Raw genomic sequence first — 23,737 nt, 5'->3', positions numbered from 1 at the left:
TCCTTTTTCAGGATTTCAGTCAGATGGTGGTGGGTAGAAACACATCATAGAATTCCTAGGTCAATTCTGACACCCTCTGGCATTCCCCAGGGCAGGTTAGAACTCTCAGTTTATGACAGGGGCTCATCTAGAACCTATGCTTGACCTAGAACTGGCTCATTTGCCTGAAGCAGAATTATTCATTCATTCACTCAATGAACATGCAAGTGTTTGTTAAACATGCAGAGCACTGAATTAGGCATTGGGAGAGATCCAAAGTTTTGATAAGATGCAACCCCTGCCTTCTTCAATTTTGCTTTCTAATAGGGGGAATGAAGCATAAATATGAAAAGCGGTAATGTATATTATATTATACATAGATTTGAGATGGTATGAATTTTAGGGTTAGAATTTTTTTCTGTGGTATCACGGAAAGGACATTACCAACAGAGGGCAAAGAAGGTATCATGGAGGACATGTTATTTCAAATAAACTTGAAAATATGACTAGAAAGTCAGTAGGTGAAGAAGGAAGCAGTTTCTTCATGAAGTATCTATGGTCTGACCCCATGTCCCCAGGTCCAGTGGTTCAGCCACCATCCCGCTGCCACAGTGAGATTCTTGGAGGTCAGGGCTAATGATGTCAGTCCCTCCTGAAATAAACTGCAGTGGCTCTCTATTCCCTCTAGGATCAAATGTCGACTCCTCTGTTTGGCACTATAGGTCTTAAATCAAGTGGTCCCCATGTACCTTTTCACATTTATTAAACATTAGTCTCCTTCATGCTATGGGCCAACCAAACCACTCTCCTTCCTCTTCTTCAGACGTAATAGCCCATCTCCATACCTTTGCACAAACTGCCCCCAATGCCTGGGATGCCTTCTCCCTTCACCTTAGAATCCCTAGCTTCCTTCCAAGCTCAGTTCTGCATATGAGGCTTTTCCTGATCCCTTCAGCTATCACTGGTCCCTCCCTTTACCCCCCCCCCCAAGAAATCACCTCATATTCATTTTATATATATTTAAGACATCCTTACATATGTATATCACACCATCCATCTGCCAAAAAGCTTCCTATTTGCCAGGCACTAGACTAAGCATTGGAGATACAAAAAAGGGAAGACAGCCCTTGCCCTCCAGGAGCTCACTGTCTGTTATTTTGCTTAGTGGAATGTAAGCACCTTGAGGGCAGGATCTTCATCTTTGCACATCATGCCCAACATGTAATAAGTGCATGTTAATTGACTGATTGGTCTTAGGAGCCCATAAACTATTCTGACTTTCAAATAATGGACCAAATATACAGATAAATATTGCTACCCACTCTGATGGCCATTGGTTACTCCCTTCATTGCTGATTTGATTCTTCAATCAATCAACCAATGAACGTTTATTAAGCACTTACCATGTACCAGGCACCGTGCTAAGTGCTGGGGATACAAAAAGAGGCAAATGACAGCCTCTGTACCCAAGAAGCTCATAGTCTAATAGGGGATGCAACATGCAAACAAATACATACAAAGCAAGTTATATTCAGGATAAATAGGAAATTATCAGAGGGAAGACATCGGAATTAAGGGGTTGGGGAAGGCTTCTTGTAGGAGGTGAATTTTAGCTGGGACTTGAAGGCAGCTAGGGAAGTCCATAGTTGGAGTAGAAGAGGGTGAGCAGTCCAGGCATAGGGGAGTGGCAGCCGGAGAGAATGCACAGAGCTGAGAGATGGAGGGTCTTGTAAGAGGAATAACCAGGAGTCACTGGATCCAAGAGTGTGTTGGGGAGGAAGATGTAAGAAGCTTGGAATATAGGTGGAGGCAGATGGGTCCTAGTTGGGTGGGTATCAGTGAGCTCTAGACCTGCCCGTAATTAACTACAGAACATAAAGCTTGTGCCTACTTACAGTATTTCACCCACCAGTCAGTAAAGAGGAGGCCCGATTATATAGAGCACCAAAAAAAAAAAATGCTTTCACGGATTAAGTTTTTCAAATTTATCTGTGGTGTGTTTTTTCTTTGTTTTCATTTTTTGTTTGTTTGTTTTGTTTGTTTTGGCCTTTCTCAGAGCCTTGGTCTGAGGTCAAGTGAAGATGAGTCTCTTCTGGCCATGGTTGAAAGAGAATTCAAGGTACATCCTCCAAGTTCTGATTTGCTGGACAAGCTGGAAAAGGAATTGAAGGTCCTGGATCCCATCTCTTCTGGACTTCTTCTTCAATCCCAGCTGAGCCGATTGCTAGTAAAGCATGAGGTCCCTCTTCAGTTGCCCACTGTCAAGTTACTTTTCCAGAGGTTCACTCAGACCAGATACTCAGAGCTGGTATGGCTAGCTTAATCTGGTAGTGGGGGTGGGGAGAGAAAATTAACCTTTCACTTTTTAAAGTAGCCATGGATCAGTGAGAAGCCTTTCCCAGTCCTTAATGCCAGAACTTTACCTCTGAGATGACCCCCAGTTTATCTTGTATATACCTTAGTTTGTATAGACTTGTTTACATGGTGATTCCTCCATTAGATAATAAGTTTCTTGAGGGCAGGAAGCATGTTTTTGCCTTTCTTTGTATCTCCAGTTTAGCAGAGTACATGGTTCATAATTTTGTTGCTGCTCAGTCATTCGGTTGTGTCTGACTCTTCGTGACCCCATGGACCACAGCGTGCCAGGCCCTTCTATCCTCTACTATCTCTCTGAGTCTGTCCAAGCTCATGTTTATTGTTTCCATGAGAGTATTTATCCCTCATCCTCTGTCCTCTCCTCCTATTGCCTTCAATCTTTCCCAACATCTGAATTTTTTTCCAATGAGTCCCATCATCTCATTTTGTGACCAAAGTATTTCAACTTTGGCATTTGACCTTCCAGTGAATAGCCTGAATTAATTTCTTTAAGCTTGACTGATTTGACCTCCTGGCTGTCCAAAGGACTCTCAAAAATCTTCACCAGCACCACATTTCAAGAGCATCAATTCTGCGGCACTCAGCTTTCCTTGGAGTCCAACTCTCATAGCCATACATTGATACTGGAAAAACCATAGCTTTGTCTATATGGCCCTTTGTTGGCAAGGTGATGTCTCTGTTTTTTAGTCAGCTGTCCAGATTTGCCATAGCTTTCCTTCCAATGAACAAGTGTCTTTTAATTTTATGGCTATAGTCACCATCTGCAGAAATCTTTGAGCCCAAGAATATAAAATCTAATACTGCTTCTATTTCTTCTTCCTCTGTTTACTAGGAAGAGATGAAACTAGTTGCCAAGATCTTAGGTTTCTTTTTTTTTTTGATGGCACATAATAAGTGCTTAATAAATGCTATTTGTATGATTAACTGTTTGATTTCCTCCACATATCCAGTGAAGGTTTAATGTGGAATCAGGAGACTTGCATTTGAATTCTGCCTAACATGATCATAGTTGTATAGCTTTAGAAGGAGAAGGCATTACAGAGAACATCTTGCCCAACCCCTCTCATTTTACAGATGAGGAAGCTAAGGACAGTCAGGTTAAAGGATTTGCTTAAGGTAGGGATTCGGAATCTTTTTGTGACTTGGGTCCCTTTGGCAGTTTGGCAAAGCCTTTGGAAGGAAGCCTTATCAGAATCAGTTTTAACTAGTCTATCTATCTATCTATATATCTACCTATATCTACATAGATATGTAGCTGTAGATTGATGTTTCTATATATATATATATATATACATATACATATATATATGTGTGTGTGTATATATATATATATATAACCACAGGATTATTAGTCTAGGACTGGAAGGGAAAGAGGAAAGTGAGGCCAAGAGACACTAAATGAATAGCACAAGGTTACATAGGTAGTAATCTTCAGAGGTGGAATTTGAACCCAGATCCTCTGAATGTACTATATCACACTACCTGTGATGGCTTACTAATTACGTTACTATTTACTTAATACAATAAGACACAATAGTGATTAAATATCTAGGCAGCTAGGTGGGGCCATAGTGCACAGAGCACCCTGCCCGAAGTTAGGATGTTAGAATGCTAGGATGACACATCTTCATGAATTCAAATCTCACCTCAGGCACTTACTGTGTGACCCTAGACAAGTAATTTGTTTGCCTGAATTTCCTCATTTGTAAAATGAGCTGGAGAAGGACATGGCAAATCTCTCCAATATATTTGCCAAAAAAAAAAAAAAAAAACCCAAATGGGGTCACGAAGAGTTGGACACAACTGAAAAGTGACTGAACCCTAGGCATTGAAGGCCAAGGGATCCCTGCCCTCCAAGAGTTGACAGTCTAATAGGAAGCCAAGAAAGCTGTAATATGTGCTTTTACATGCTAAGTGTGAAACAAACTGCTCTGGAAAGTTTGTAAAGGAAAGGTCATCACCAACTGGAGAAAATCAGGGAAGGCTTTCTGTAGGAGGTAGTCTTTGAGTTGGCTTTTAAAAGAAAGTTTGGGGGCAGGTAAATGGGGCAGTGGATAAAGCTCTGGCCTTGGAGTCAGGACGACCTGAGTTCAAATCCGGCCTCAGACGCATGACACTTACTAGCTGTGTGACCCTGAGCAAGTCACTTAACCCCAATTGCCTCACCAAAAAAAAAAAGTTTGAAATTCAGAAAACCAACTTCACCTCCTACAGCCCCATTCTTCCCTTCTCTGAAATGAGACTTAGGATATGTGCATCATCTTCCTTACAGGAATTGGGAGGAATGAGCTTTGGGAACCTAAAAATTTTTTAATAGTGTTATCTTTAATGCTAATAATGATGATGATTGAAAGGCATGAGAGGTTTGAATCTCCTTGGGAAATAAATGACTTCTGTCGTAGGATTATAGATTTAGCACTGAAAGGGACAATAGAGACCCTCCAGTCCAATCCCCTCATTTTATAGATGGGGAATCTAACGCATTGAATACTGAGGAGATGACTTGCCCAGGATCTCACAGCTAGCAAGTGTCTGGGTTGGGATTTGCATGCAAGTCTTCAGGACTTCAGATGCAGGGCACTCTCCATTAGGCCACACTGCCAAGATCATCAAGATTATTGGGTCGGTTGCTCAGAGATAGATAAGAGAGGTGGGGGTTTGGGCTTGTTTTGGGTCTGGACCTGGGACCATTAGTACGGGAACTCCTGGGAGAACTCTCAGCACCTACCCTCAAGGAGGTGGGGATCCTGAGCAAATCTCTTAGTCTTTTGTGCCTGAAGCACCTCTTTAAGACTGTAAGTGACAGATAAAGTTCTGACCTTCATTAGTAGAGAGAAGTTTCTTACACTGGCCTAGGCCCTATCCCTTATTTTACATATGTTCATGAGCTATATTTTGTCTCCTCCTTTAGAACACAAGCTTCTTAAGAACAAGGACTGTTCTAGTTTAGGCTATGTTTCACCAGTATCCGGTATGGGGCCTGTTTCCTTGTGGGTATCAATAAATTGATGAATGGATGGATGGATGGATGGATGGATTCTCTAAAGACATTTTGCAAACCTCTTTCTTTTTCATGTAACCAAAATGTGTGTTCATTTTTAGATCAATTATAAAAAGCTGCTGTGGTTTTTAAGATTAGCTGCATCAAATGAAACTTGGAGGAGTGAGTCCCCGGCTGATGGCATCCCGGTAAAAACAGAGGAAATCAATGATCTTGACCCAAGGTGATCCTTTCCTCTCCTTCTTTGGTGAAGATGGTGACGTATTCAAGGAATTTTAGAGTTAAATGGAATCTTATGGAACTAGATGTTCCACTTCCCACCCAATATAGAAACTCCCTCTAGACCTTCCCTAATGGTTGGTCATCCAGTCACTGCTTGAACACTTCCAGTGAGAAGGAGGTCAGTATGTATGAAGATTTAGAATCATGACCTCATGATTTAGAAAGGCCTCACCTCCTATCCTCAGCAGGGCCTCTTTGATCTTAACCCAGCTTTGAAACAATGTGGTGGTTTTCTTTTTTTCTGCTACTACGTTTTTTCCCCCCAGGAAGAATTTTACATGAGCACTTTCTTTCCTTCTCTTTGTCTCTGTTTCTTTCTCTCCTCTCTGTTTCTGGCTCTCCTTCTTTCTGTCTCCATTTCTCTCTCTCTCTCTCTCCCTCTCTCTCTCTCTCTGTCTTTCCCTGTCACTCACTTGCTTATGAAGTTCACATATGGAAAACAGAAAAGTAAATTTAAGAAAAAAATGCTGAGGCACTTAAGTGCTCCTGAGTTCATTCTTCTTCAAGCTGAGACCACAGAGAACGTGAAGAGGAGTCCACGTGTATTGCTGGAGAAGGATCTCAGATGAATGATGACTCGGGGATCTCCTTTCCTTAAGCTTAGGGACAATAGAACAGACAAGACAGTGAATGTTTAGGACTGGGATTGGTTATTTCTCCTTCAAGCAACCCGGGGATTTGAAAGAGATACCAGCTTAGCACAGTACCAACACATACTGAGTGCTAAGTGTTTTTTTTTTAAGTTCATTCCTTAAAAACGGAGGCTTTTCAGCCTGGTACCAGAGAGAACTGTATTTTCCATGAGATTTCTTTATACTCTGTCTATGTAGAGAACACTGGCTTCAACCTGTCTTGTCAATAAAAATACTAGCTTTAGTAATTAGGATCGTTCCACTTAGGACCAGCAATAATACTGAAAGTCAGAGGCATTTCAAGCTGGAAGGGACCCCAGAGGACATTGATTCCAATCCTCTCATTTTAACATGAAGAAAACAAGGCATAGAGCATTTCTGTGGCTTGCTCAGGGTCATGAAAGACAGTGATCATCTGAGATAACATTTGAACCCAGGTGTTTCTGACTCTAAGTTCAATTATCTGTCCATTATGCCACCAGATTTGTTTTTTAGACCTTAAAGTTTATCCTTTGTTAAAATTGTTCTGTGACCAATGATAGGGTCATAAGGATTATTTTTATATTGTTTTTTGTTGTTTAGTCTTCTTTGACTCTTTGTGACCTTATTTAGGGTTTTCTTGGCAGAGATACCGGAGTGGTTTGCCATTTCCTTCTCCAGCTCATTTTACAGATGAGGAAACTGAGGTACACAGAGTGAAATGACTTGCCCAGGGTCACAGAGCTGGTGAGTGCCTGAGGCTAGACTTGAACTCAGACCTTCCTGACTCCAGGAATGACACTATATCCACTGTACCACCTAGCTGCCCATAATATTGTAGACTACTTAATAACAACAGTGGTTTGCAGCTTACATAGCACTCTCAGTCAATTAATCAAGTATTCATTACACATTTCTGTGCTAACTGCTCAGAATGGGAACACAAAAGTGAGATAGTCCCTGGCCTCAAGGAGCTTGCAGTCTGATTTACAATCTGATGGCCTCCTCTTGAAGCCCAGCTTCCAAGTCTTAACCTTCATTGGCTGAGAGACTCAGGTGAGATTCTTGGTCACATTGTCACTGGAGCTAAGCTTTGATTGTGGAATTTTACTATAAAAGCAGTAACATCCTCAAATATCTAACTGAGGCAAGAAAAATACTTTTGAGATATAGATGAGCTCATGTGGCAGCTTTTATTAAGGGGGTTTGTTCTGTGAAGTTGGGATTCAGTCAAAGGGCTGTACTTGAGGACCTAGAGGGCCACATGTGGCCATAAGGCCTCAGGTTCTCCACCCCTGCACCTAGATCTTAGAATATTAGAATCCAGAATGTTAGAGAGAGAGCTCGGGACCAAGACTGTCATGGCTGGGAGGGTCCTTAAAGGCCATCACTCCAATATCTTTATTTTACAAACAACACAGCCCCGTTGTAGAGGGTCTGTTGCCATTATTTTTTATGATTGTTGTTTCTATTCCCAAACTCACCAACCTGGCAAGAGGGGAACATCTCACAAAACCCACTTCATATGATGAGTGTCCTTTCTGCCACTCCACCAACAGCCAGTTTCTTCACAGGGTGGGTTTGTGTCTCTTGGAAAAAAGGCACCTGGGGAAAAGGTCCTGGGGTTTTCAGAAAAGCTGCTGCTTGTAAAAACCTCCTGTCAAAAACAAACAAACAAACAAACAAACAAATAAACAAGAGGAGGCATGGTCCAGGGTCCTGGCTTATAGCTCATCCAAGGCTTTTTTCATTAATGTATTAATTCCAGAAGACAGCCTTCTCTGGGTGTTCGGTTGTGGGGAGCTTTCAGTCAAAGAGGCCTGGATGTGTTTGAAAACTCGCAGCATTGCCGGTGAGAGCTGGGGTGGCAGTAGCTTCCTCATCTAAGTTAGTCCAGATGTAGGAAGCATCTGGATTTGAGCCTTCTAAGAAAATCCCACAGGCTACAGGAAGTGGGATTCCTTCATGCATCTGCCTCTGGTTCCCTTGATGGAGGTGTTGGTGGTGCTCTCAGAGTTGCTCAGTATTCCTAGGGTACTACTTCACAGGGGAGCTGAAGCATCAGACTTGGAGTCAGGAAGACCTGTTTGAATCCTGCCTCAGACACTGTTATGCTAGGAGGAGAAAGAAAAGGACAGATTGGAGAGAACTGATAAGATTTAGCAATGGATCAGATAGGGATGGTAGGAGGGTGAGCATAAAGAGGTGAAGATAACATCTTGATGGAAAGCCTGGGAGACTAAAAGAAGAGTGTTGTATTTGATAGAAATAGAGAAGTTAAAAGGAAGAGAGGAAAAATAATGAGTTCCTAACTCTGTGAGTCACTTAACTTCAGTTATCTCATCTGTAAAATGGGGAGAATAATGACAACAACCTCATGGTGTTGTCATAAGAATCAAATGACAACCTTAAGGTATTATATAAATGCTAGATATTACTGTCATTGTTGCTGGTAATGTTGCCTAATAACTTTGTCAGTTTCTTGCCCTCCCTTACAATTAATGTTCCCTAGAGCTGTGCCCCATATCCTCTTTTATCTATCTATCTATCTCTCCATCCGTCTGTCCATCTGTCTGTCTGTCTGTCTGCCTGTACATCTATACCTTCTTGTACTTGATAATTTCATTTGCTGCCTTTGGTTTAAGCATAATGCCTATGCATATTACCACTAAATCTATATGTCTCATCCTATTATCTCCCTAGAACACACCGTTCTTGCATCACCTGCCTGTTGGACATCTCATAAGCATCTCAAACTCAATAAGTCCCAAACTGGAAAATGAGCTCACGCACATTCTCCTAACATTCCCATTCCTGTTGAGGACACCCAAGTTCATCACCCTGGATCCTCTGTTTTGACTTCTCCTTTTCAGCCTAATATCCAATCAGCTGCCAGATCTCGTCAGTCCTATCTCCACAACAGTTCTCCCTTCCAGTCATGTAGCCACCATCCTAATTTAGCCCTCATCCTCTTATTACCTGATGAATGAGTTCTTGAGGTTTTCTTCCATCCAAAAAACGCTCAATTTTCCAGCACTTGACAAATTTCAGACACTACTGTACCACATCAGGTGACTCAGTGTTGGTTCACAAAGCATGACCCTTTCATATAAGTCACATACATACTACTATCCTCATTTCACAGACAAGGAAACAGACTCAAAGAGGAAAGTGGCTTTCCATTGAGTGACAGAGATGGGACCCAAACCCAGGCTTCCTGATGCCATTTTCAGGACTCTATCACATCTGTCTTTTAATCATACCCCCTCTATTGTGTCTCAATTCCACAGTTCATCTTCTGAAGCCAGTGATGACCTAACTGGGCTTCTCAGGAGCGCCCTGAAGACATCCGAGAACAAACTCAACATTGAAAACCTTCACCTGAGTTTTCATAAAGAAGACCAACCCTTCTCTGGTCGCCTGCCACCCTCCAAGGTAAACCATGCCACATTTAGATTTATAGGTTTATTTCAATGTGTATTTATGAGCAGATAGATGGTAGAGAGCTTCTGGGAGTAATTTTCTTTTCTGGGTCCCTTTTGTGGATTGTATGGCATACATAAAATTCTTTGTTCTCTGTGGGAAGCTAGGTGGTACAGTGGACAGAGTACTAGGCCTGGAGTCAGGAAGACCTGAGTTTGAATCCAGTCTCAGATGTTTCCTAGCTCTGTGACCCTGGACAAGACACTTAACCTCTATTTGTCTCAGTTTCCTCATCTATAAAATGGGGATAATCGTAGCACCTACCTCCCAGGATTATTGTGAGGGTCAAATGACATAACAATTGTAAAGGTCTTAGCACAGTGCTTGGCACATAGGGAACACTATGTAAGTGTTAGCCATCATTAGTGATTATTATTATCTCAGAGTTTGGGGAGGGGCAAAAGAGAAAGGCTGATTAAACTGTTAGAATTGGACCAGAAATGCCTTGGGGAGGAGTCTGAGATCTATGCACCAATGGAAAGTTTAATGCTATCAAAACAACATTTCACAGTAGAAAACAAAGCCTTCTGCCAAGCGGCCAAATCCAAGTTTCCGAAACTCTTAACTAGCTGTCATTGGAATTCTGTGTGACCATCCCATTCCATTCACTCAGACTAGATGTCAAAAAATAAAACAACTGCAACGAACGCATAGGTTTGTAGAGCTAAAGGGGTCCACAGAACATGGGATGTTAGAGCTGGGGAGAACCACAGGATAGAGGATGTCAGAGCTAGAAGAGAACTGGCTGTCAGAGCTGAGATGGACCTTAGAACATAAAATATAGAATGTTAGAGCTGGAAGGAACCTTAGAACAGACAGAACTAAAAGGAATTTCAAGATATAGAATGTTAGAACACGGGACACAGAATGTCAAGGTTCAAAGAAACTTAGAACACAATTTCAGAGCAAAAAGAGACCTTAGAATATTAAAAATAATCATTGGAGAGGATCTTAGAATAAAGGATGTTAGTTCCTGGGATAGACCTTAGAACTATGAGGAACCTCAGAACATAAGAATTGGAGAAAAACACAGATCATAGAATGTAAGAGCCAGCAGGAACCTTAGAACACAGAATGCTAGAACATAACTTGGTAGAATTTTTAGGATCAACTAATCTAATCTCCTCACACTACAGATGAAGAAAGAGATTCAAGAAAGTTTAATGACTCACCTAAAGTCACACAATAAGCAGATGGAAGAGTGTGGCTTTGAATCTAGGCATTCTGAACCCAAGGCCAAAGTACATTCCTTTACATCACAGGAGTAATACCAATAATAATAATAATAATTATGATGATGATGATGACAATAACTCATCTTCATAGAGTGCTTCAGAGTTTACCAATCATTTCGTATACATTATTTTGTCTCTTTTCATAATGACTATGTGAGGTAGGGCTTTAATTTTATCCATTTTATAGATGAGGACCCAGAGAATCAGAGTGTTTCGGTAACTTGCTGAGGGTCCCACAGCTAGTAAGGGTTTGAGATGGGTCTTCTCAACCGCGAGTCCATTGTTCCATCCATGCTGACAAAACCCTAGGGATGATTTGGAATGGAAGCCAGGAGGGGAAATGGAGGGGGATATGGAAAAATCCTGTTTGCCCCTCTGTGAAAGGAATGGCCTGTAAGAAAAAAGGACCACAATGATGAGGGATCTCATTTCATAGGGTGAGCAATTGATGGAGATATGTGTATTTTGTTTTTCATTTTTTAACTTGTAGGAGAAAAGCCTTGAGGGGGAGGAGTCCTCATGCCTGTGTTGAAATATCTGATGGGCTCTCAGTGTCTCTTTGGCCCCAGAGGGCAAAGCTAGGAACCGAGGGTTGGAGTTGCAAGAAGGAAGGTTTAATTTGGAGGTCAGGAAGAGCTGCCTAACATTTGAGCTGTCCCAAAGTGGGCTGGCTGGCTGGCTGGCTGGCTGGCTGGCTCCAAGGGCAATGGGATCCCTTCAAGACTCTGTTGATGAGGAGCTGGTTGGCCACTGGTGGAGTATGTTATAGAGATGATTCTCGGTCAGCCAAAGGTCCAACTCAATGGACACTGACGTCCCTTCCAAAGTGGAGATTCTATGATTCTTTGATTCTGACTGAAAGGACCAAACTTGAAAGTCAAGTGCACAATCCTTTATTCAGTGATGGCTCTACTCTGCCAGGCATACGGTCAACCTGGTAGTCATGGAGAGTGCTTCAGACCCTACCATGAAGGTGGAGGGGGAGTTGGATAGGAAAGAAAATGGACTGTGCCAATCTAGTAGGTTCATAAATCATTCAACCAAGTCCAGGCAAGACCATTAAGGTCAGGAGGGTCTGGGTAGGCAGGATCTAGCATCCAGGTGGCCAATGCTCATGGGAAGCAGAGTGGGCCAGTGGAAAGAAAGCTAGGTCTGGAGTTGGATGACACAGGTTCAAATCCTGACTGACACATATTACCTGTGGGACTTTCAGTGAGTTCCTTAACATCTCTAGTCCTTAATTTCCCTGCTTGTATCTACTCTGTATATATCTCAAATATCCCTATTCATTTATCTTTTCTCCTCCATTAGAATATAAGCTCCATGAGGGCAGGGACTGTTTCATTTTTGTCTTTGTGCTTAGCATAGCCCCTGTGCATAGTAAATACTTACTAAATGTTTGTTGATTGACTGATTGATCAATGGCAGTGGTAGACCTGAACCTCTGAGATCTCTTCTAATCTTAGGTTGATGACCCTCTGTTTCCATGTGCAGAATCTTTCCACTTTCCTATGATGTCTGTATCTTCTATGTACTTAGATATTTACACATCGTCTCCTCCATTAAAATGTGCCTTTTCCTATGATGTCTGTATCTTCTATGTACTTAGGTATTTACACATCGTCTCCTCCATTAAAATGTGCTTTCTTTCACAGCAGGAACTATTCATGAGGCAGCTTAATGAAAAAGAAGGCTAGACGTGGAGTCAGAAAGTTCTGGGTTCAACTCCTCCCTTACACACTTACTAGTAGTGGGACCCTGGGTTAGTGACTTAACCTCTCTGAGCTTGAGTTTCCTCATCAGTAAAATAGGGGTGAATATAGCACCTACTTTGGTAGGCTCTTGGGTGGACCAAATGACGTAACATGAGATAGCTCTGTACACCACTGGCCTTGTTTGCTTTCCCTGAGCACGGCAAAATGCCTAGCACATAATGATCATCTTGGTGACTGTGCAGATACAATGCTGGGCTTGGCATCACAAAAATCTGAGTTCAAATTCTGCCTCACACATTTGGTAGGTGTGTGGTCCTGGGTAAGTCAGTTAACTTTTGCCTGCCTCAATTCCCTCATCAGTAAAATGGGGATAACAATAGCACAAGTATGTTGTAAGGATCACATGGGGAGTTCTCAGAAGAAATCAGAGTGAGTTACACCTCATTTATATGTAAATTCTGAAGTGCTAGAGGGAAGCAAGGAATTTGCTAATCATCTTCCTCCTTTTCCTCCTCTTCCTTATCCTCCTCATCCTCATCACCACCATCAGACATCATCAGGAAATGATATATTTAACAGATTTAAATTTTCAGATATCCAAAGTTTATCTATGCAAGTGCCCAAGTGCTGTTTTATTTCTTTTTGATTAAAATCCTTCCCACATCCCTCCCACCTTAGCAAACAGATTGGGAAGGGCTTTAAAAGCCAAATGTGGGCATCCATATTTTATTCTCAAGGCCATTAAAAAAACTGAACATAATTTTACATTTTCTAGGTGACAGAGTCCTCATCACTTAAACACGTGTAAACAATTTAGGATCTTCAATCTCATTGATGTTAGTACTCCTTCCACGGGAATCAACCCATAACTTTAATACTTTAGAATACAATAATAAGCCTTAAGAGAAATAGTGTCCCATGGTGGACAGAGGGCCAGACTTCAAGGCAGGAACACCTGACTGCAAACCCCATCTCTGGCCCATCCTGGCTGTGCAACCACAGACAAGTCACTCACTCTCCCTAAGCAACTCTAATAATTTAAGTTACAGACAAGTTTCTGCACTGGGAATTCCCTACACTAAAGAAATTACAAGTCAGGATCACCATTCCCCCCTCTCAAAAAAAAAAAAAGTTTACAAGTAGATAAAACATGAATGCTTATGGAGCCTTTTTCTCACAATCACCCAGTGAAACAGGTATTACAAATACTCATTTTATAGACAAAGAAACTGAAGCTTTAATAAGTTAAGTGCCTCTGGTCATAAAATTTGTAAATGTCAAAGCTGTGATGTAAACTTATACCAGGACCTGGATTCTAGGTCCAGCATTAATCCCACTAAAATACGCTGTCTCTTAAATGTTGTACAATTTTATTTTGTGGGAAACACTGCCTCCCAACACATACAGTATCTCCTCTGTGCTTTATAAATGGTTTTTCATGAAAATCCAAAAATGAATCTCTTCCTTAGATGTCTTCTGCCATTTTGTCCAGACCACTCCACTGCACTCACCATGATCTTCCTTGTCATGAAAAAAAATGAGCATGGTGTGCAATTTGGGAGACAAATCAGAAAGAGAAGCTATATTTTTATTATGGGCAGAGGCAGGGAGAGATCAGTTAATTGATACCTTTCTTCTCTCAAAGATCAAAGAAACTCCTGCAATTTCTTACACACAGACAGACAGACAGACACACACACACAGAGAAACACGGACAGAGAGACAGACAGAGACAGAGACACAGAGATATAGAGGCAGAGAGACAAAGACAGAGACAGGGAGCAGTTGGAGGTGACTGTGGGGAAGGTCTGAAGCTCACCCATCATATCAAAGGGACCAGTGAGGCAGCTTTGTTTTGCTCTAGGGCTAGCATCACAAAGGACTCAGGAAAGAGCAAAAACAAAGGCAGAGATGGAATGGTATGAATGTGGCTACTCATTTTCCATTGAATTGGAAGCCAGTTTAAAGATGAAGTCACTCTTGCCACAAAATGGAAGATATGGGGCTCCTCTCTCTTCTGCCTCCACATAACTATCATCCTAACAATTCGTGTGTTTTTTATATCTCCTCTATACATTACTCTATTACAGCTTCTTGAGAGCAGGGCCTGTGTCATATTTCTCTTTGAAGACCCAGCATCTAGCAAAACACTTTGCATAGAGTAGGCATTTAATAAGTGGTTAGTGAATGAATGAATTAGCCTTCTGGATTGGGTTTATCTCTATGGGTAATTGACCACCATGTGTTGCAAAATCTTTGAAATTCGGTCAAGTAAATTTCCATAGTCCTCCTTCTCTATGTTCAAGGAATACAAGGCTGTGGTTTTCCACTCACCCCAGTCAGTATGGTGATTTGATGATGACTGTATAAATGCAAACGCCTTAATCAAAGACTTTGGGCTCCTGTTATCCATTCCTTCAAGGGCCCTCCATGGTAAATGGTGCCCTGATGACTTGGGGGAGAAGGCACAGGGAATGTTGCTTAGGGGGGAGATAGTGGCTGCCCTGGAACATCTCCTCGCCTTGGCAGGTATGGGTTACTGGTGGAGGAGATGGGAGAATAGAAGGGATTGTATTCATCCTGTCCAAACTTTAAATACTTTTTGATTTTCAGGTCAAGGCTATTTGTGAGCAACATGGACTCACTCTGTCCCCATCACTGATGGGGGCTTTGTGTAGCCATCAGGATTTGAATGTACAAGATGAAATCAAGTAAGTTGATTCTCAATTCAAACAGACTGTAGCTGCAGCCCATGTATTAATTCATTGAATAAGCATTTCTTGAATGCCTTCTACTGTCAAGGCACTATGCCAGGTGTTAGGAATACAGAAGCAAAAAGATGAAATGGCTCTGCCCTTGAAGAGTTTACCTTCTATGGAGAAGAAGCAATGTGTGACAAATAACTAGAAAATTCATGGTAATATTGAGTGGAGACGCTGTTAACAACTGGGAGGTGGGGTGAAAATCAGGAAAGACTTCACCTAATAGTAAACACTTGTAAGTAACATTCATATAGAGCCTTAGGGTTTGTGAAGCACTTTACAACTATTATGTCATTTGATCCCCACAACACCCTGGAAAGTGGGTGCTGTTATTATCCCATGTTTACTGATGAGGAGACTGAGGCAGACAAAGGTTAAGTGACCCACCCAGGGTCACACAGCTGGTGTTCTGAGGCCAGATTTGAACTCAGGTCTTTCTGACTCCAGGCCCCACTCTATCCACCTTGTAAGTTTTCTCTTCTGCAACCATACTGTATTGTTCTTTATTTTGTCTTCTGGGCCAGGCCAAGCAAGTCAATCTCTCCTTCATAGCAGAGATCTTCAGAACCTTGAAGACAGCTACCTTGTTCCCCACAATTCTCTCAAGGCTGAGCATCCCCCCCCTTACAACCGATCCTCAGGTGGCACAAATTTAAGACCCTTCAAGATAAGGGGCATCCTACTTTGAACTGTCTCCAACTTATCAACATTCTTCCAAAATGTGGTCTAGAGAAACAAACTAAAATGAAGCAATGCCTCCCCTTAGGAGCACACAGTAGGCCAGGTGTGGTCTGACTAAGGGAGAGAACAGTAGTGCTGCCATCTCCCTAGCCCTCAACATTTCTTTGTATCCACAGTACTCAGCACAGTGCCTGATACATAGTAGATGCTTAATAAATGCCAAGTGCCATATCACATTGTTGATTCTCACTGAGCCTGGTGTCTACTGGGGTCTCCAGATCCTCTATGTGTCATCTTCCCCTATGGGAACATGAGCTCTTTGCAATCATTGGCTGGCTTTTATATTTTATTACCAGTGCTCAGCACTGTGCTTGTCACATAATAAGTGCTCAATAAATGCTTTCCATTCATTTCATCTTCATTAAAAAAAAAGAAAACCAGATCCTGCAATTGAGCCATGTTTGTCTTGTCTTATATTTGTGATGCTGATTTTTTTTAACCCAAGTATGTGACTTTACATTCATCCCTATTAAACTGCATCTAATTAGATTAAGCCCAAGTGTGGTCTGAATCAAAGGAATCTGGTTTTGTCCCTGGGTGTCAGGTGTGATTCCATGACCTTAGAAACAAAGAGATCAGAGTAAGGAAATTTGTATAAAGTGAAAAAGAATTCAAAAACCAACCTCTGAAAACCACGACCTGATGGGGCTGCTTAAGCAGGGAGTGAGATCACCAGGCCTTCCGTTATTACTTACCCTATACTAGCTTTAGACTTGCCAAGAGCAAGAGCAGTGTTTTATATAAGCTGTTTCCACCCTTCCTCTGTTTCTTAGGAGGGCAGAGCAGTCCTGAGAATCAGGCAGGCATTAGCCTCACACCTGAATCTAATATCCCTTTGACATGGAGGGGGTTTGGACTCATCTCTTTCATCTGCCTCCCTTCCCTTCTTTTGATGTGTCCACATCAATTTTGCAGGTGGAGGGAGGGAGAGCTAGGTGATGGAACAGGTTCGTATATCTCTCCCCCCAACCTGAAAAATAGCAGGGCTTGGTCATTCAAAATAAGCCTTTGATGGAAGAAAGTGGAGGGGAGAGCTAGTCCTCTGATGAAGGGTAGAAGCTCAGAAAGTAATAAGGGAGATAGGCTTCCACTGTATTATTTCAGTGACTGTGTCCTTCTGCCCACTTTTTCTTAATCCAAATTGCTGGGGAGGGTTCAGAACTCTAGATTTCTCTGTCCTTACCCTCCAGGATGGCCAAGGACGTCATGACAGTGACCTTCAGGAGGGAATTACTCCCCTATGAGATAAATCTCTTCCACCCATATCCAGCCACTAGCTAAAGCTTCATATTGACATAAACCCATTTTGTCAAGGGTTTTATATTCAGACTTATGTCTTTAAGAGATTAAAAATACAATATAGACACACATGTCAGGAGTGAGATGCATGAATCCCGATTTTAGGGCATATTTTCCTTTAATCCTCTGTCCAATCGGGTGCCTGGTTGGAAAGCGGCTACTGGGTAATTAGCAGGATTCCAGCTTGGAGCCACTTCCTGATTAAATGTCCTTAAAATCAGTAAGACATCAGGAAGGATTAGGGTGATGCAGGATTAACTCCCATCTCACCAAAGAGAAGGAGTCCCTCCCCATCCCCTCTGAAACTGTCGCCCTGGAAGAGCGGGGGAAGGAAGCTGTGTTCTCTGTCCTGTTTACTGCAGGATTTTTTTTTTAACAATGACTTTTTTTGTTCTTCCTTTCCTCACAAATGAGGAGAGAATTGAGTGAATGGCTGCCACAGTGGGAGATTTCAGAAGAGGCAGAGTGGATTGGTCTCATCAGATCTCCACCTCAGAATTGCCCATCTGTAAGATGAGCTCAGGTTGGGCAGATTGGAGTCAAAATTAGATTTCTATTTGTCTGTTGGGCGATTTCCACTAAAGTCATACTTTGGTGCCTCATTATAAAAATGTGACCCTGAGTTGTTCTTTAAAATAATAGATACATAAAATAAATGATAAAATAAAAGATAAAGCCAGTAATAATAATTTTTATTATCTTTTGTTGTTACATCACCTTCATTTTCAAATATATCTTTCTCCCTTGTAACAAAAATAAAAAAGAAAGGAAAAAATACAGTGGTTCAGCAAAACGAATTGCAAATCAACTAAGACTTATATGCAATGTTACATCATAGTTCCCATCTCTGCAAAAAGAGGAAGGATATGCATTTTCGCATCTCTTCTTTGTGACCAAGCTAGGTCATTATAATTATGCTTGGTTTAGTTTTTTTTTTTTGGTAGTATTTATTTTTCTTTCTATTTATATTGTTTCAATCCTTAAGTATACTTTTTTCTTCCTGGTTTCACTTATTTTGCTTTGTATCAGGTCATGTAAGTTTTCCCAAACTTCCTCATATTGATCACATTAGGTGTTATTATTATTAATAATTTATTAATAATTATTAATAACACATCTCCCATATTTGTTGGGAGGATAGAACAAGATAACATTTTAAAAACACCTTGCAAATCTTTAAGTGCTGTGTAAATGGTATTATTATTGTTTATATGTTCTTGTAGCACAATAGTATTTAACTATATCAATGGACAGCAATGTTTTATTATTGCTGAGTTGTTTCAGTCATTCCTGACTCTTTATAACCTCATTTGGGATTTTCTTTGCAGAGATACTGAAGTAATTTGTTATTTCCTTCTCCAGCTCTTTTTACAGATGAGGAAACTGAGACAAACAGGCAAAAGTGATTTGACATAGTGAATAAGTATCTGATGCAAGATTTGAACTCAAGATGATGAGTCTTTCTGACTCCAGGCCCTAAGATTTATCCATTCCTCAAACAATAGTCACCTTCCTTATTTCCATTTCTTTACCACCAAAAAATAAGTGCTACTATGAATATTTTGGTATAATTATGAATTGTCTTTCTGTCTTTCACATACTTGGGAGTATATGCCTAACACTGCCCTCTCTGGGTCAAAGCATATAGATATCTGAGTTACATTCTTTGCCTAGTTTCAAATTACTTTCCAGAATACTTGGCCTAGCTCATAGATCCACCAATAGAATATCATCATGCCTGTTTTTTCCTAGCCCCTCCAACATTGACTGTTTCCATATTTGTCCCCCTCCCCCTACCTTTTTTTTCCCAATCTCTTGGTTGAGAGGACCCTCTATCGTTAAAAGATAATACCTATCGATAACATTTCTCCTATGTCTTTCCAAGCTGGAAATACTTTAATACAGACTTATACAAGGCTGAGAGGCTATTGTCAAAAGACCAGTCTAGCTAAGTTTAGGGAGCCTAATATCCAGAAAGATTACCACTATATGATGAATGAGGTACAGGGGAGCAAGAGCTGAACTAAGAGTCCTAAGACCTGAGTTTGAAACTTGACTCTGCCATTTCATGTATGACTTCAATTCTCTGGGATTCAGTTTCCTTATCTTCAATATGAGGGAGTTGAACCAGATGGCCTTCTGTGACATATCCATGACCTATGAATATTTTTAGCCACAGAAACCCAAAAACTACTAAGGTGCAGAAAGACCCGTGTCATAGAGAAGTGGTGGAGGGGACACACACACCAATGGAATCCCAGTGCTTGGGAAGGAGGAAGGATGTTTTTGCAGTAAATAGGAGTTTAGGGAAGAAGGGGATGAAAGAAGCAATGATCTAATTTGATCATGTCTTTGGAGTAAATAAATTCTATAGATAAATGCTACAACCTGAAAGTCAGAGTATATGGGGATGAGGCAAGATAGGCAGAGAGGTAGAGAGGAAGACTTTGGAGAATGAAACTAATGCACTGACATCTTTAACATTTCAGAGCGATGAGTGCAGTTGCCTGGCAGCCACAAGTAGGATTTTTCAGGCACATCTGGCCTCTTATTCTGAATGTGATGGGTAGAAAATGCCTGTTATTCTAATGCCAAGAGCAAGCGGGTTGATTTTTGAAGACAGAGGAAACATTAGGTGCTTAGATTAACAAGTCTTTAATGGAAACAGAAAGCTTGTTGGTTTTCAAGTTGACAAAGATGGGGATGGAATGTGTTAGGTAGAAGGGTATAGGACAAAACCTGAATTGAGTGATTAAAAGGTTTGTTAGGGAACATTAAGACATGGAAGCAATGATCACAAAGAACTAACATGGCTTTAGGGAGAGTAAGTCTTATCAGACTAACCCACCTCCATTTTCAATAGAGTTGCTAGATGAGGAGATTTGTAAATAAGGGGAATTGTTCTTAATAAAGAATCACAGAGTTTAAAGAGATCTTAGAATGGCCCAGAAATACCACATAATCGTTCTTTATAATTGTTTAAATGAATGAATGATTTTTTTTCTCTAGCAAATTCTTCAATTTGCATTATTTACCCTATTTTTAAATTCTTCCCTCTGGCAATTTTATTGGTCATTATTTCAGGCCAAAAAGAACCTTCCTTTCAGTCACTCTGTTTTTCTTCTCACACAGATGGCAAAAATTGATGGAGTTCTTGATCAAAGCTTCCTCGGACAAGCCTTCTCCTTTGCCCAAACCTACAGGTCAGTGCCCTGGTTTTATTGCCCAGATCATATCTGGAAGACATGATAAGCCAGCCCCTCCAAAGCTTCTAGTTTAATCATGCCTCAAAAGGTAAATGAAGTCATCAGAAAGCGTATGATAACCTGGAACTGATTCTGACCAGCAAGGAGGGCTTAGCTGCTAAAGTAGACATGATGTGAAACAGGGGAAATTTGGAGATGGAGGACCTGGGTTCCAGTTCTTCCAGTTCTTCTAATGTGACCTTGGATAAGTCCTTTCTCTCTCCCTGGGTCTAAAGATTCTCTTCTGTAAAATGGGGTATTGGATGAATGACCTCTAAGATGGCCTCCAGGTTGAAATCTATAACCCTTGGATACTGAAATTTATGATAGAGGAGAGAAAAGCTGACCATACCATGTCATACACTCACAATTTGGAAGGAGTAGATTTCAGAGGGTTAAGAGAGGGACTAGGTATCATTCTATAGACAAAACTTCTTCGGCAAGGTCAGTTTATGAATTATGGAAAGCACTTAGGAATGGAATTCCAAAGACTCAGAGAAATAATTCCAATCAGGAGAAAAAGAGAGAGTTGTCTAAAGAGATAAATAGGAATGCTCAGGGAATTTACCAACCAGCTTAGGTTTTCAGAAGACCCTTGCAGACACAGAAGCAAGGGCGAGTATCTGGGGATAAATGCACAAGTGTGATGTCGTTCTGGAAGAATAACGTCAGGAGCTCTGAAGAACAGAATGAGCTGAGCCTGGCTGGAAATGCTAGCAGGGAGAGAATGAGTTGGGGAAAAGAGGAAAATCGAAGAAGAAAGACGCCTGCTACTCAGATTGGATAGCATGCTGCATGCTAGCTGAAATTCAATGTAAGTAAGGAGATGGGAGTTAATCGTTCTAACAATATGAATTTATTAAGCACCCACAATGTGTCAAATCAAAAACATTTATTAATCACCTACTATGTGCACCTACTATGTCTCCTGGGGAGATGGAAGGGAAGGGAGGAGAGATAATGAATTCTGCTTTAGATGAGCAGAGCCTGAGATTTCTCTGGGGCTTACAGCTGTTTGTGATGTGGGACTTAAGCTCAAGGGAGAGACTGGGGTTGTATGTATTGGTCTGTGATTCAACTACAGAGAGAAACCAATTAAATCCATATGAATTGATGAGGTCAGAGAAAGAGAGAGAAAGGGCGGAGGGAGAGAGAGAAGGGAAGAGGATGCAGTACTTGGATCAGATCCTAGATCTAGAGTTAAAAGGGGTCTCAGAGAGAAGACTGAATCGCGGGCAGCTGTAGCGGTTTCCAGACTTCTCCACCCACGAATGCCAAAGACAACTTAGAAGGTCAATGGGAAAAGTCTGTGACTGCAGTGAGAGAAGAAGCTAGATCTCAGCCGCCACGAGGGTAGAGGCTGGCTTCTGAGCTTCCAGCCCACAGACTGAGGGGGAATCGATTGGCTGATCTGAGGGGGATTGCAAGGATCTCTTTGCCAGGGCCGAGTCAGGAATCTCTTGCTTTGCCCGTGCTTGGATCTGGGTCACAGGTCTGAGGGGAGGTCCTGGGGCGAGGAGGAGTGCTGGTGTGGTAGAGCTTGTTGTGGCGGTGGAGAGGAAACACCTCGCCCCTTATCATAGCACCTTGGAAGAACTGATGCTTTTCAGGTCCCTCAAAGTATCTCTGAAAACAGCTGTACAAACCTCCAAACCTTGGGACAGTGCACTCTTCACATTGGAAGCAGACTCTTACCTTAACAAAGAGTTTAAAATGCAAATAATTGGTTGGGATCATGAGCAAGCAGTGCAAAAAGAGTCAGACTATATTATCTTACTTTGGTGACAAAAATGATCAAAACATACAACCAGAAGAAAAAAACAAAGTCAAAGCTCCTATATCCAAAACTTCCAAGAAAAATATGAACTACTCCCAGGCCTTGGAAGAGCTCAAAAGTGATTTTGAGAAGCAAGTAAGAGAAGTAGAGGAAAAACTGGGAAGGGAAATGAGAGTGATGCAAGAAAATCATGAAAAGCAAGTTAACAGCTTGCTAAAGGAGACCCAAAAAAATACTGAAGAAAATAACACCTTAAAAAGTAGCCTAACCCAAATGGCAAAAGAGGTCAAAAAAGCCAATGAGGAGAAGAATGCCCTAAAAGGCAAAATTGGCCAAATGGAAAAGGAAGTCCAAAAGATTACTGAAGAAAATACTTCCTTAAAAATTAGAATAGAGCAATTGGAAGCTAGTGACTTCATGAGAAATCAAGACACTGTAAAACAAATCCAAAAGAATGAAAAATTAGAAAATAACATGAAATATCTCATTGGAAAAACAACTGACCTGGAAAATAGATCCAGGAGAGAGAATTTAAAAATTATTGGACTATCTGAAAGTCATCATCAAAAAAAGAGCCTAGACATCATCTTTCAAGAAATTATCAAGGAAAACTGCCCTGATATTTTAGAACCAGAGGGCAAAATAGAAATTGAAAGAATCTACCAATCTCTTCCTGAAAGAGATCCCCAAAGGAAAACTCCTAGGAATATTGTAGCCAAATTCCAGAGTTCCCAGGTCAAGGAGAAAATATTACAAGCAGCCAGAAAGAAACAATTCAAGTATTGTAGAAACACAATCAGGATAACACAAGATTTAGCTCCTTCTACATTAAGGGACCACAGGGCATGGAATATAATATTCCGGAGGGCAAAGGAGATAGAATTACAACCAAGAATCACCTAACCAGCAAAACTGAGTATAATTCTTCAGGGGAAAAAAATGGTCATTCAGTGAAATAGAGGATTTTCAAGCATTCTTGATGAAAAGACCAGAGCTGAATAGAAAATTTGACTTTCCAATTCAAGACTCAAGTGGAACACGAAGAGTTAAACAGGAAAGAGAAATCATAAGAGACTTATTAAGGTTGAACTGTTTACATTCCTGCATGGAAAGATGATATTTGTAACTCATGAGACCTTTGTCAGTATTAGGGTAGTTGGAGGGAAAAAATTATATGTATGTATATAGATAGATAGATAGATAGATAGATAGATAGATAGATAGATAGATA

General features: G+C 41.1%; 1 protein-coding gene across 2 annotated transcripts in view; it reads left to right on the top strand.

The window, feature by feature from the left end:
* Positions 1–23,737, top strand: part of CUNH1orf87 (chromosome unknown C1orf87 homolog) — a 64,378-nt gene that overhangs the window by 19,509 nt on the left and 21,132 nt on the right. For both annotated transcript variants that reach the window (XM_027852792.1, XM_027852791.1), the window contains 5 exons: positions 2,036–2,287; positions 5,458–5,579; positions 9,540–9,684; positions 15,296–15,393; positions 20,617–20,687. In XM_027852792.1, the coding sequence (XP_027708593.1) occupies positions 2,036–2,287; positions 5,458–5,579; positions 9,540–9,684; positions 15,296–15,393; positions 20,617–20,687 (688 nt within the window). The remainder of the gene's footprint in view (positions 1–2,035; positions 2,288–5,457; positions 5,580–9,539; positions 9,685–15,295; positions 15,394–20,616; positions 20,688–23,737) is intronic.

The sequence above is a fragment of the Vombatus ursinus genome, unplaced genomic scaffold (genome assembly GCF_900497805.2).
Source record: "Vombatus ursinus unplaced genomic scaffold, bare-nosed wombat genome assembly UNPS02009824.1, whole genome shotgun sequence".
NCBI lineage: Eukaryota > Metazoa > Chordata > Mammalia > Diprotodontia > Vombatidae > Vombatus > Vombatus ursinus.
Note: the sequence above shows the minus strand (reverse complement) of the source record. Positions and strands in the feature narration are given on the sequence as shown.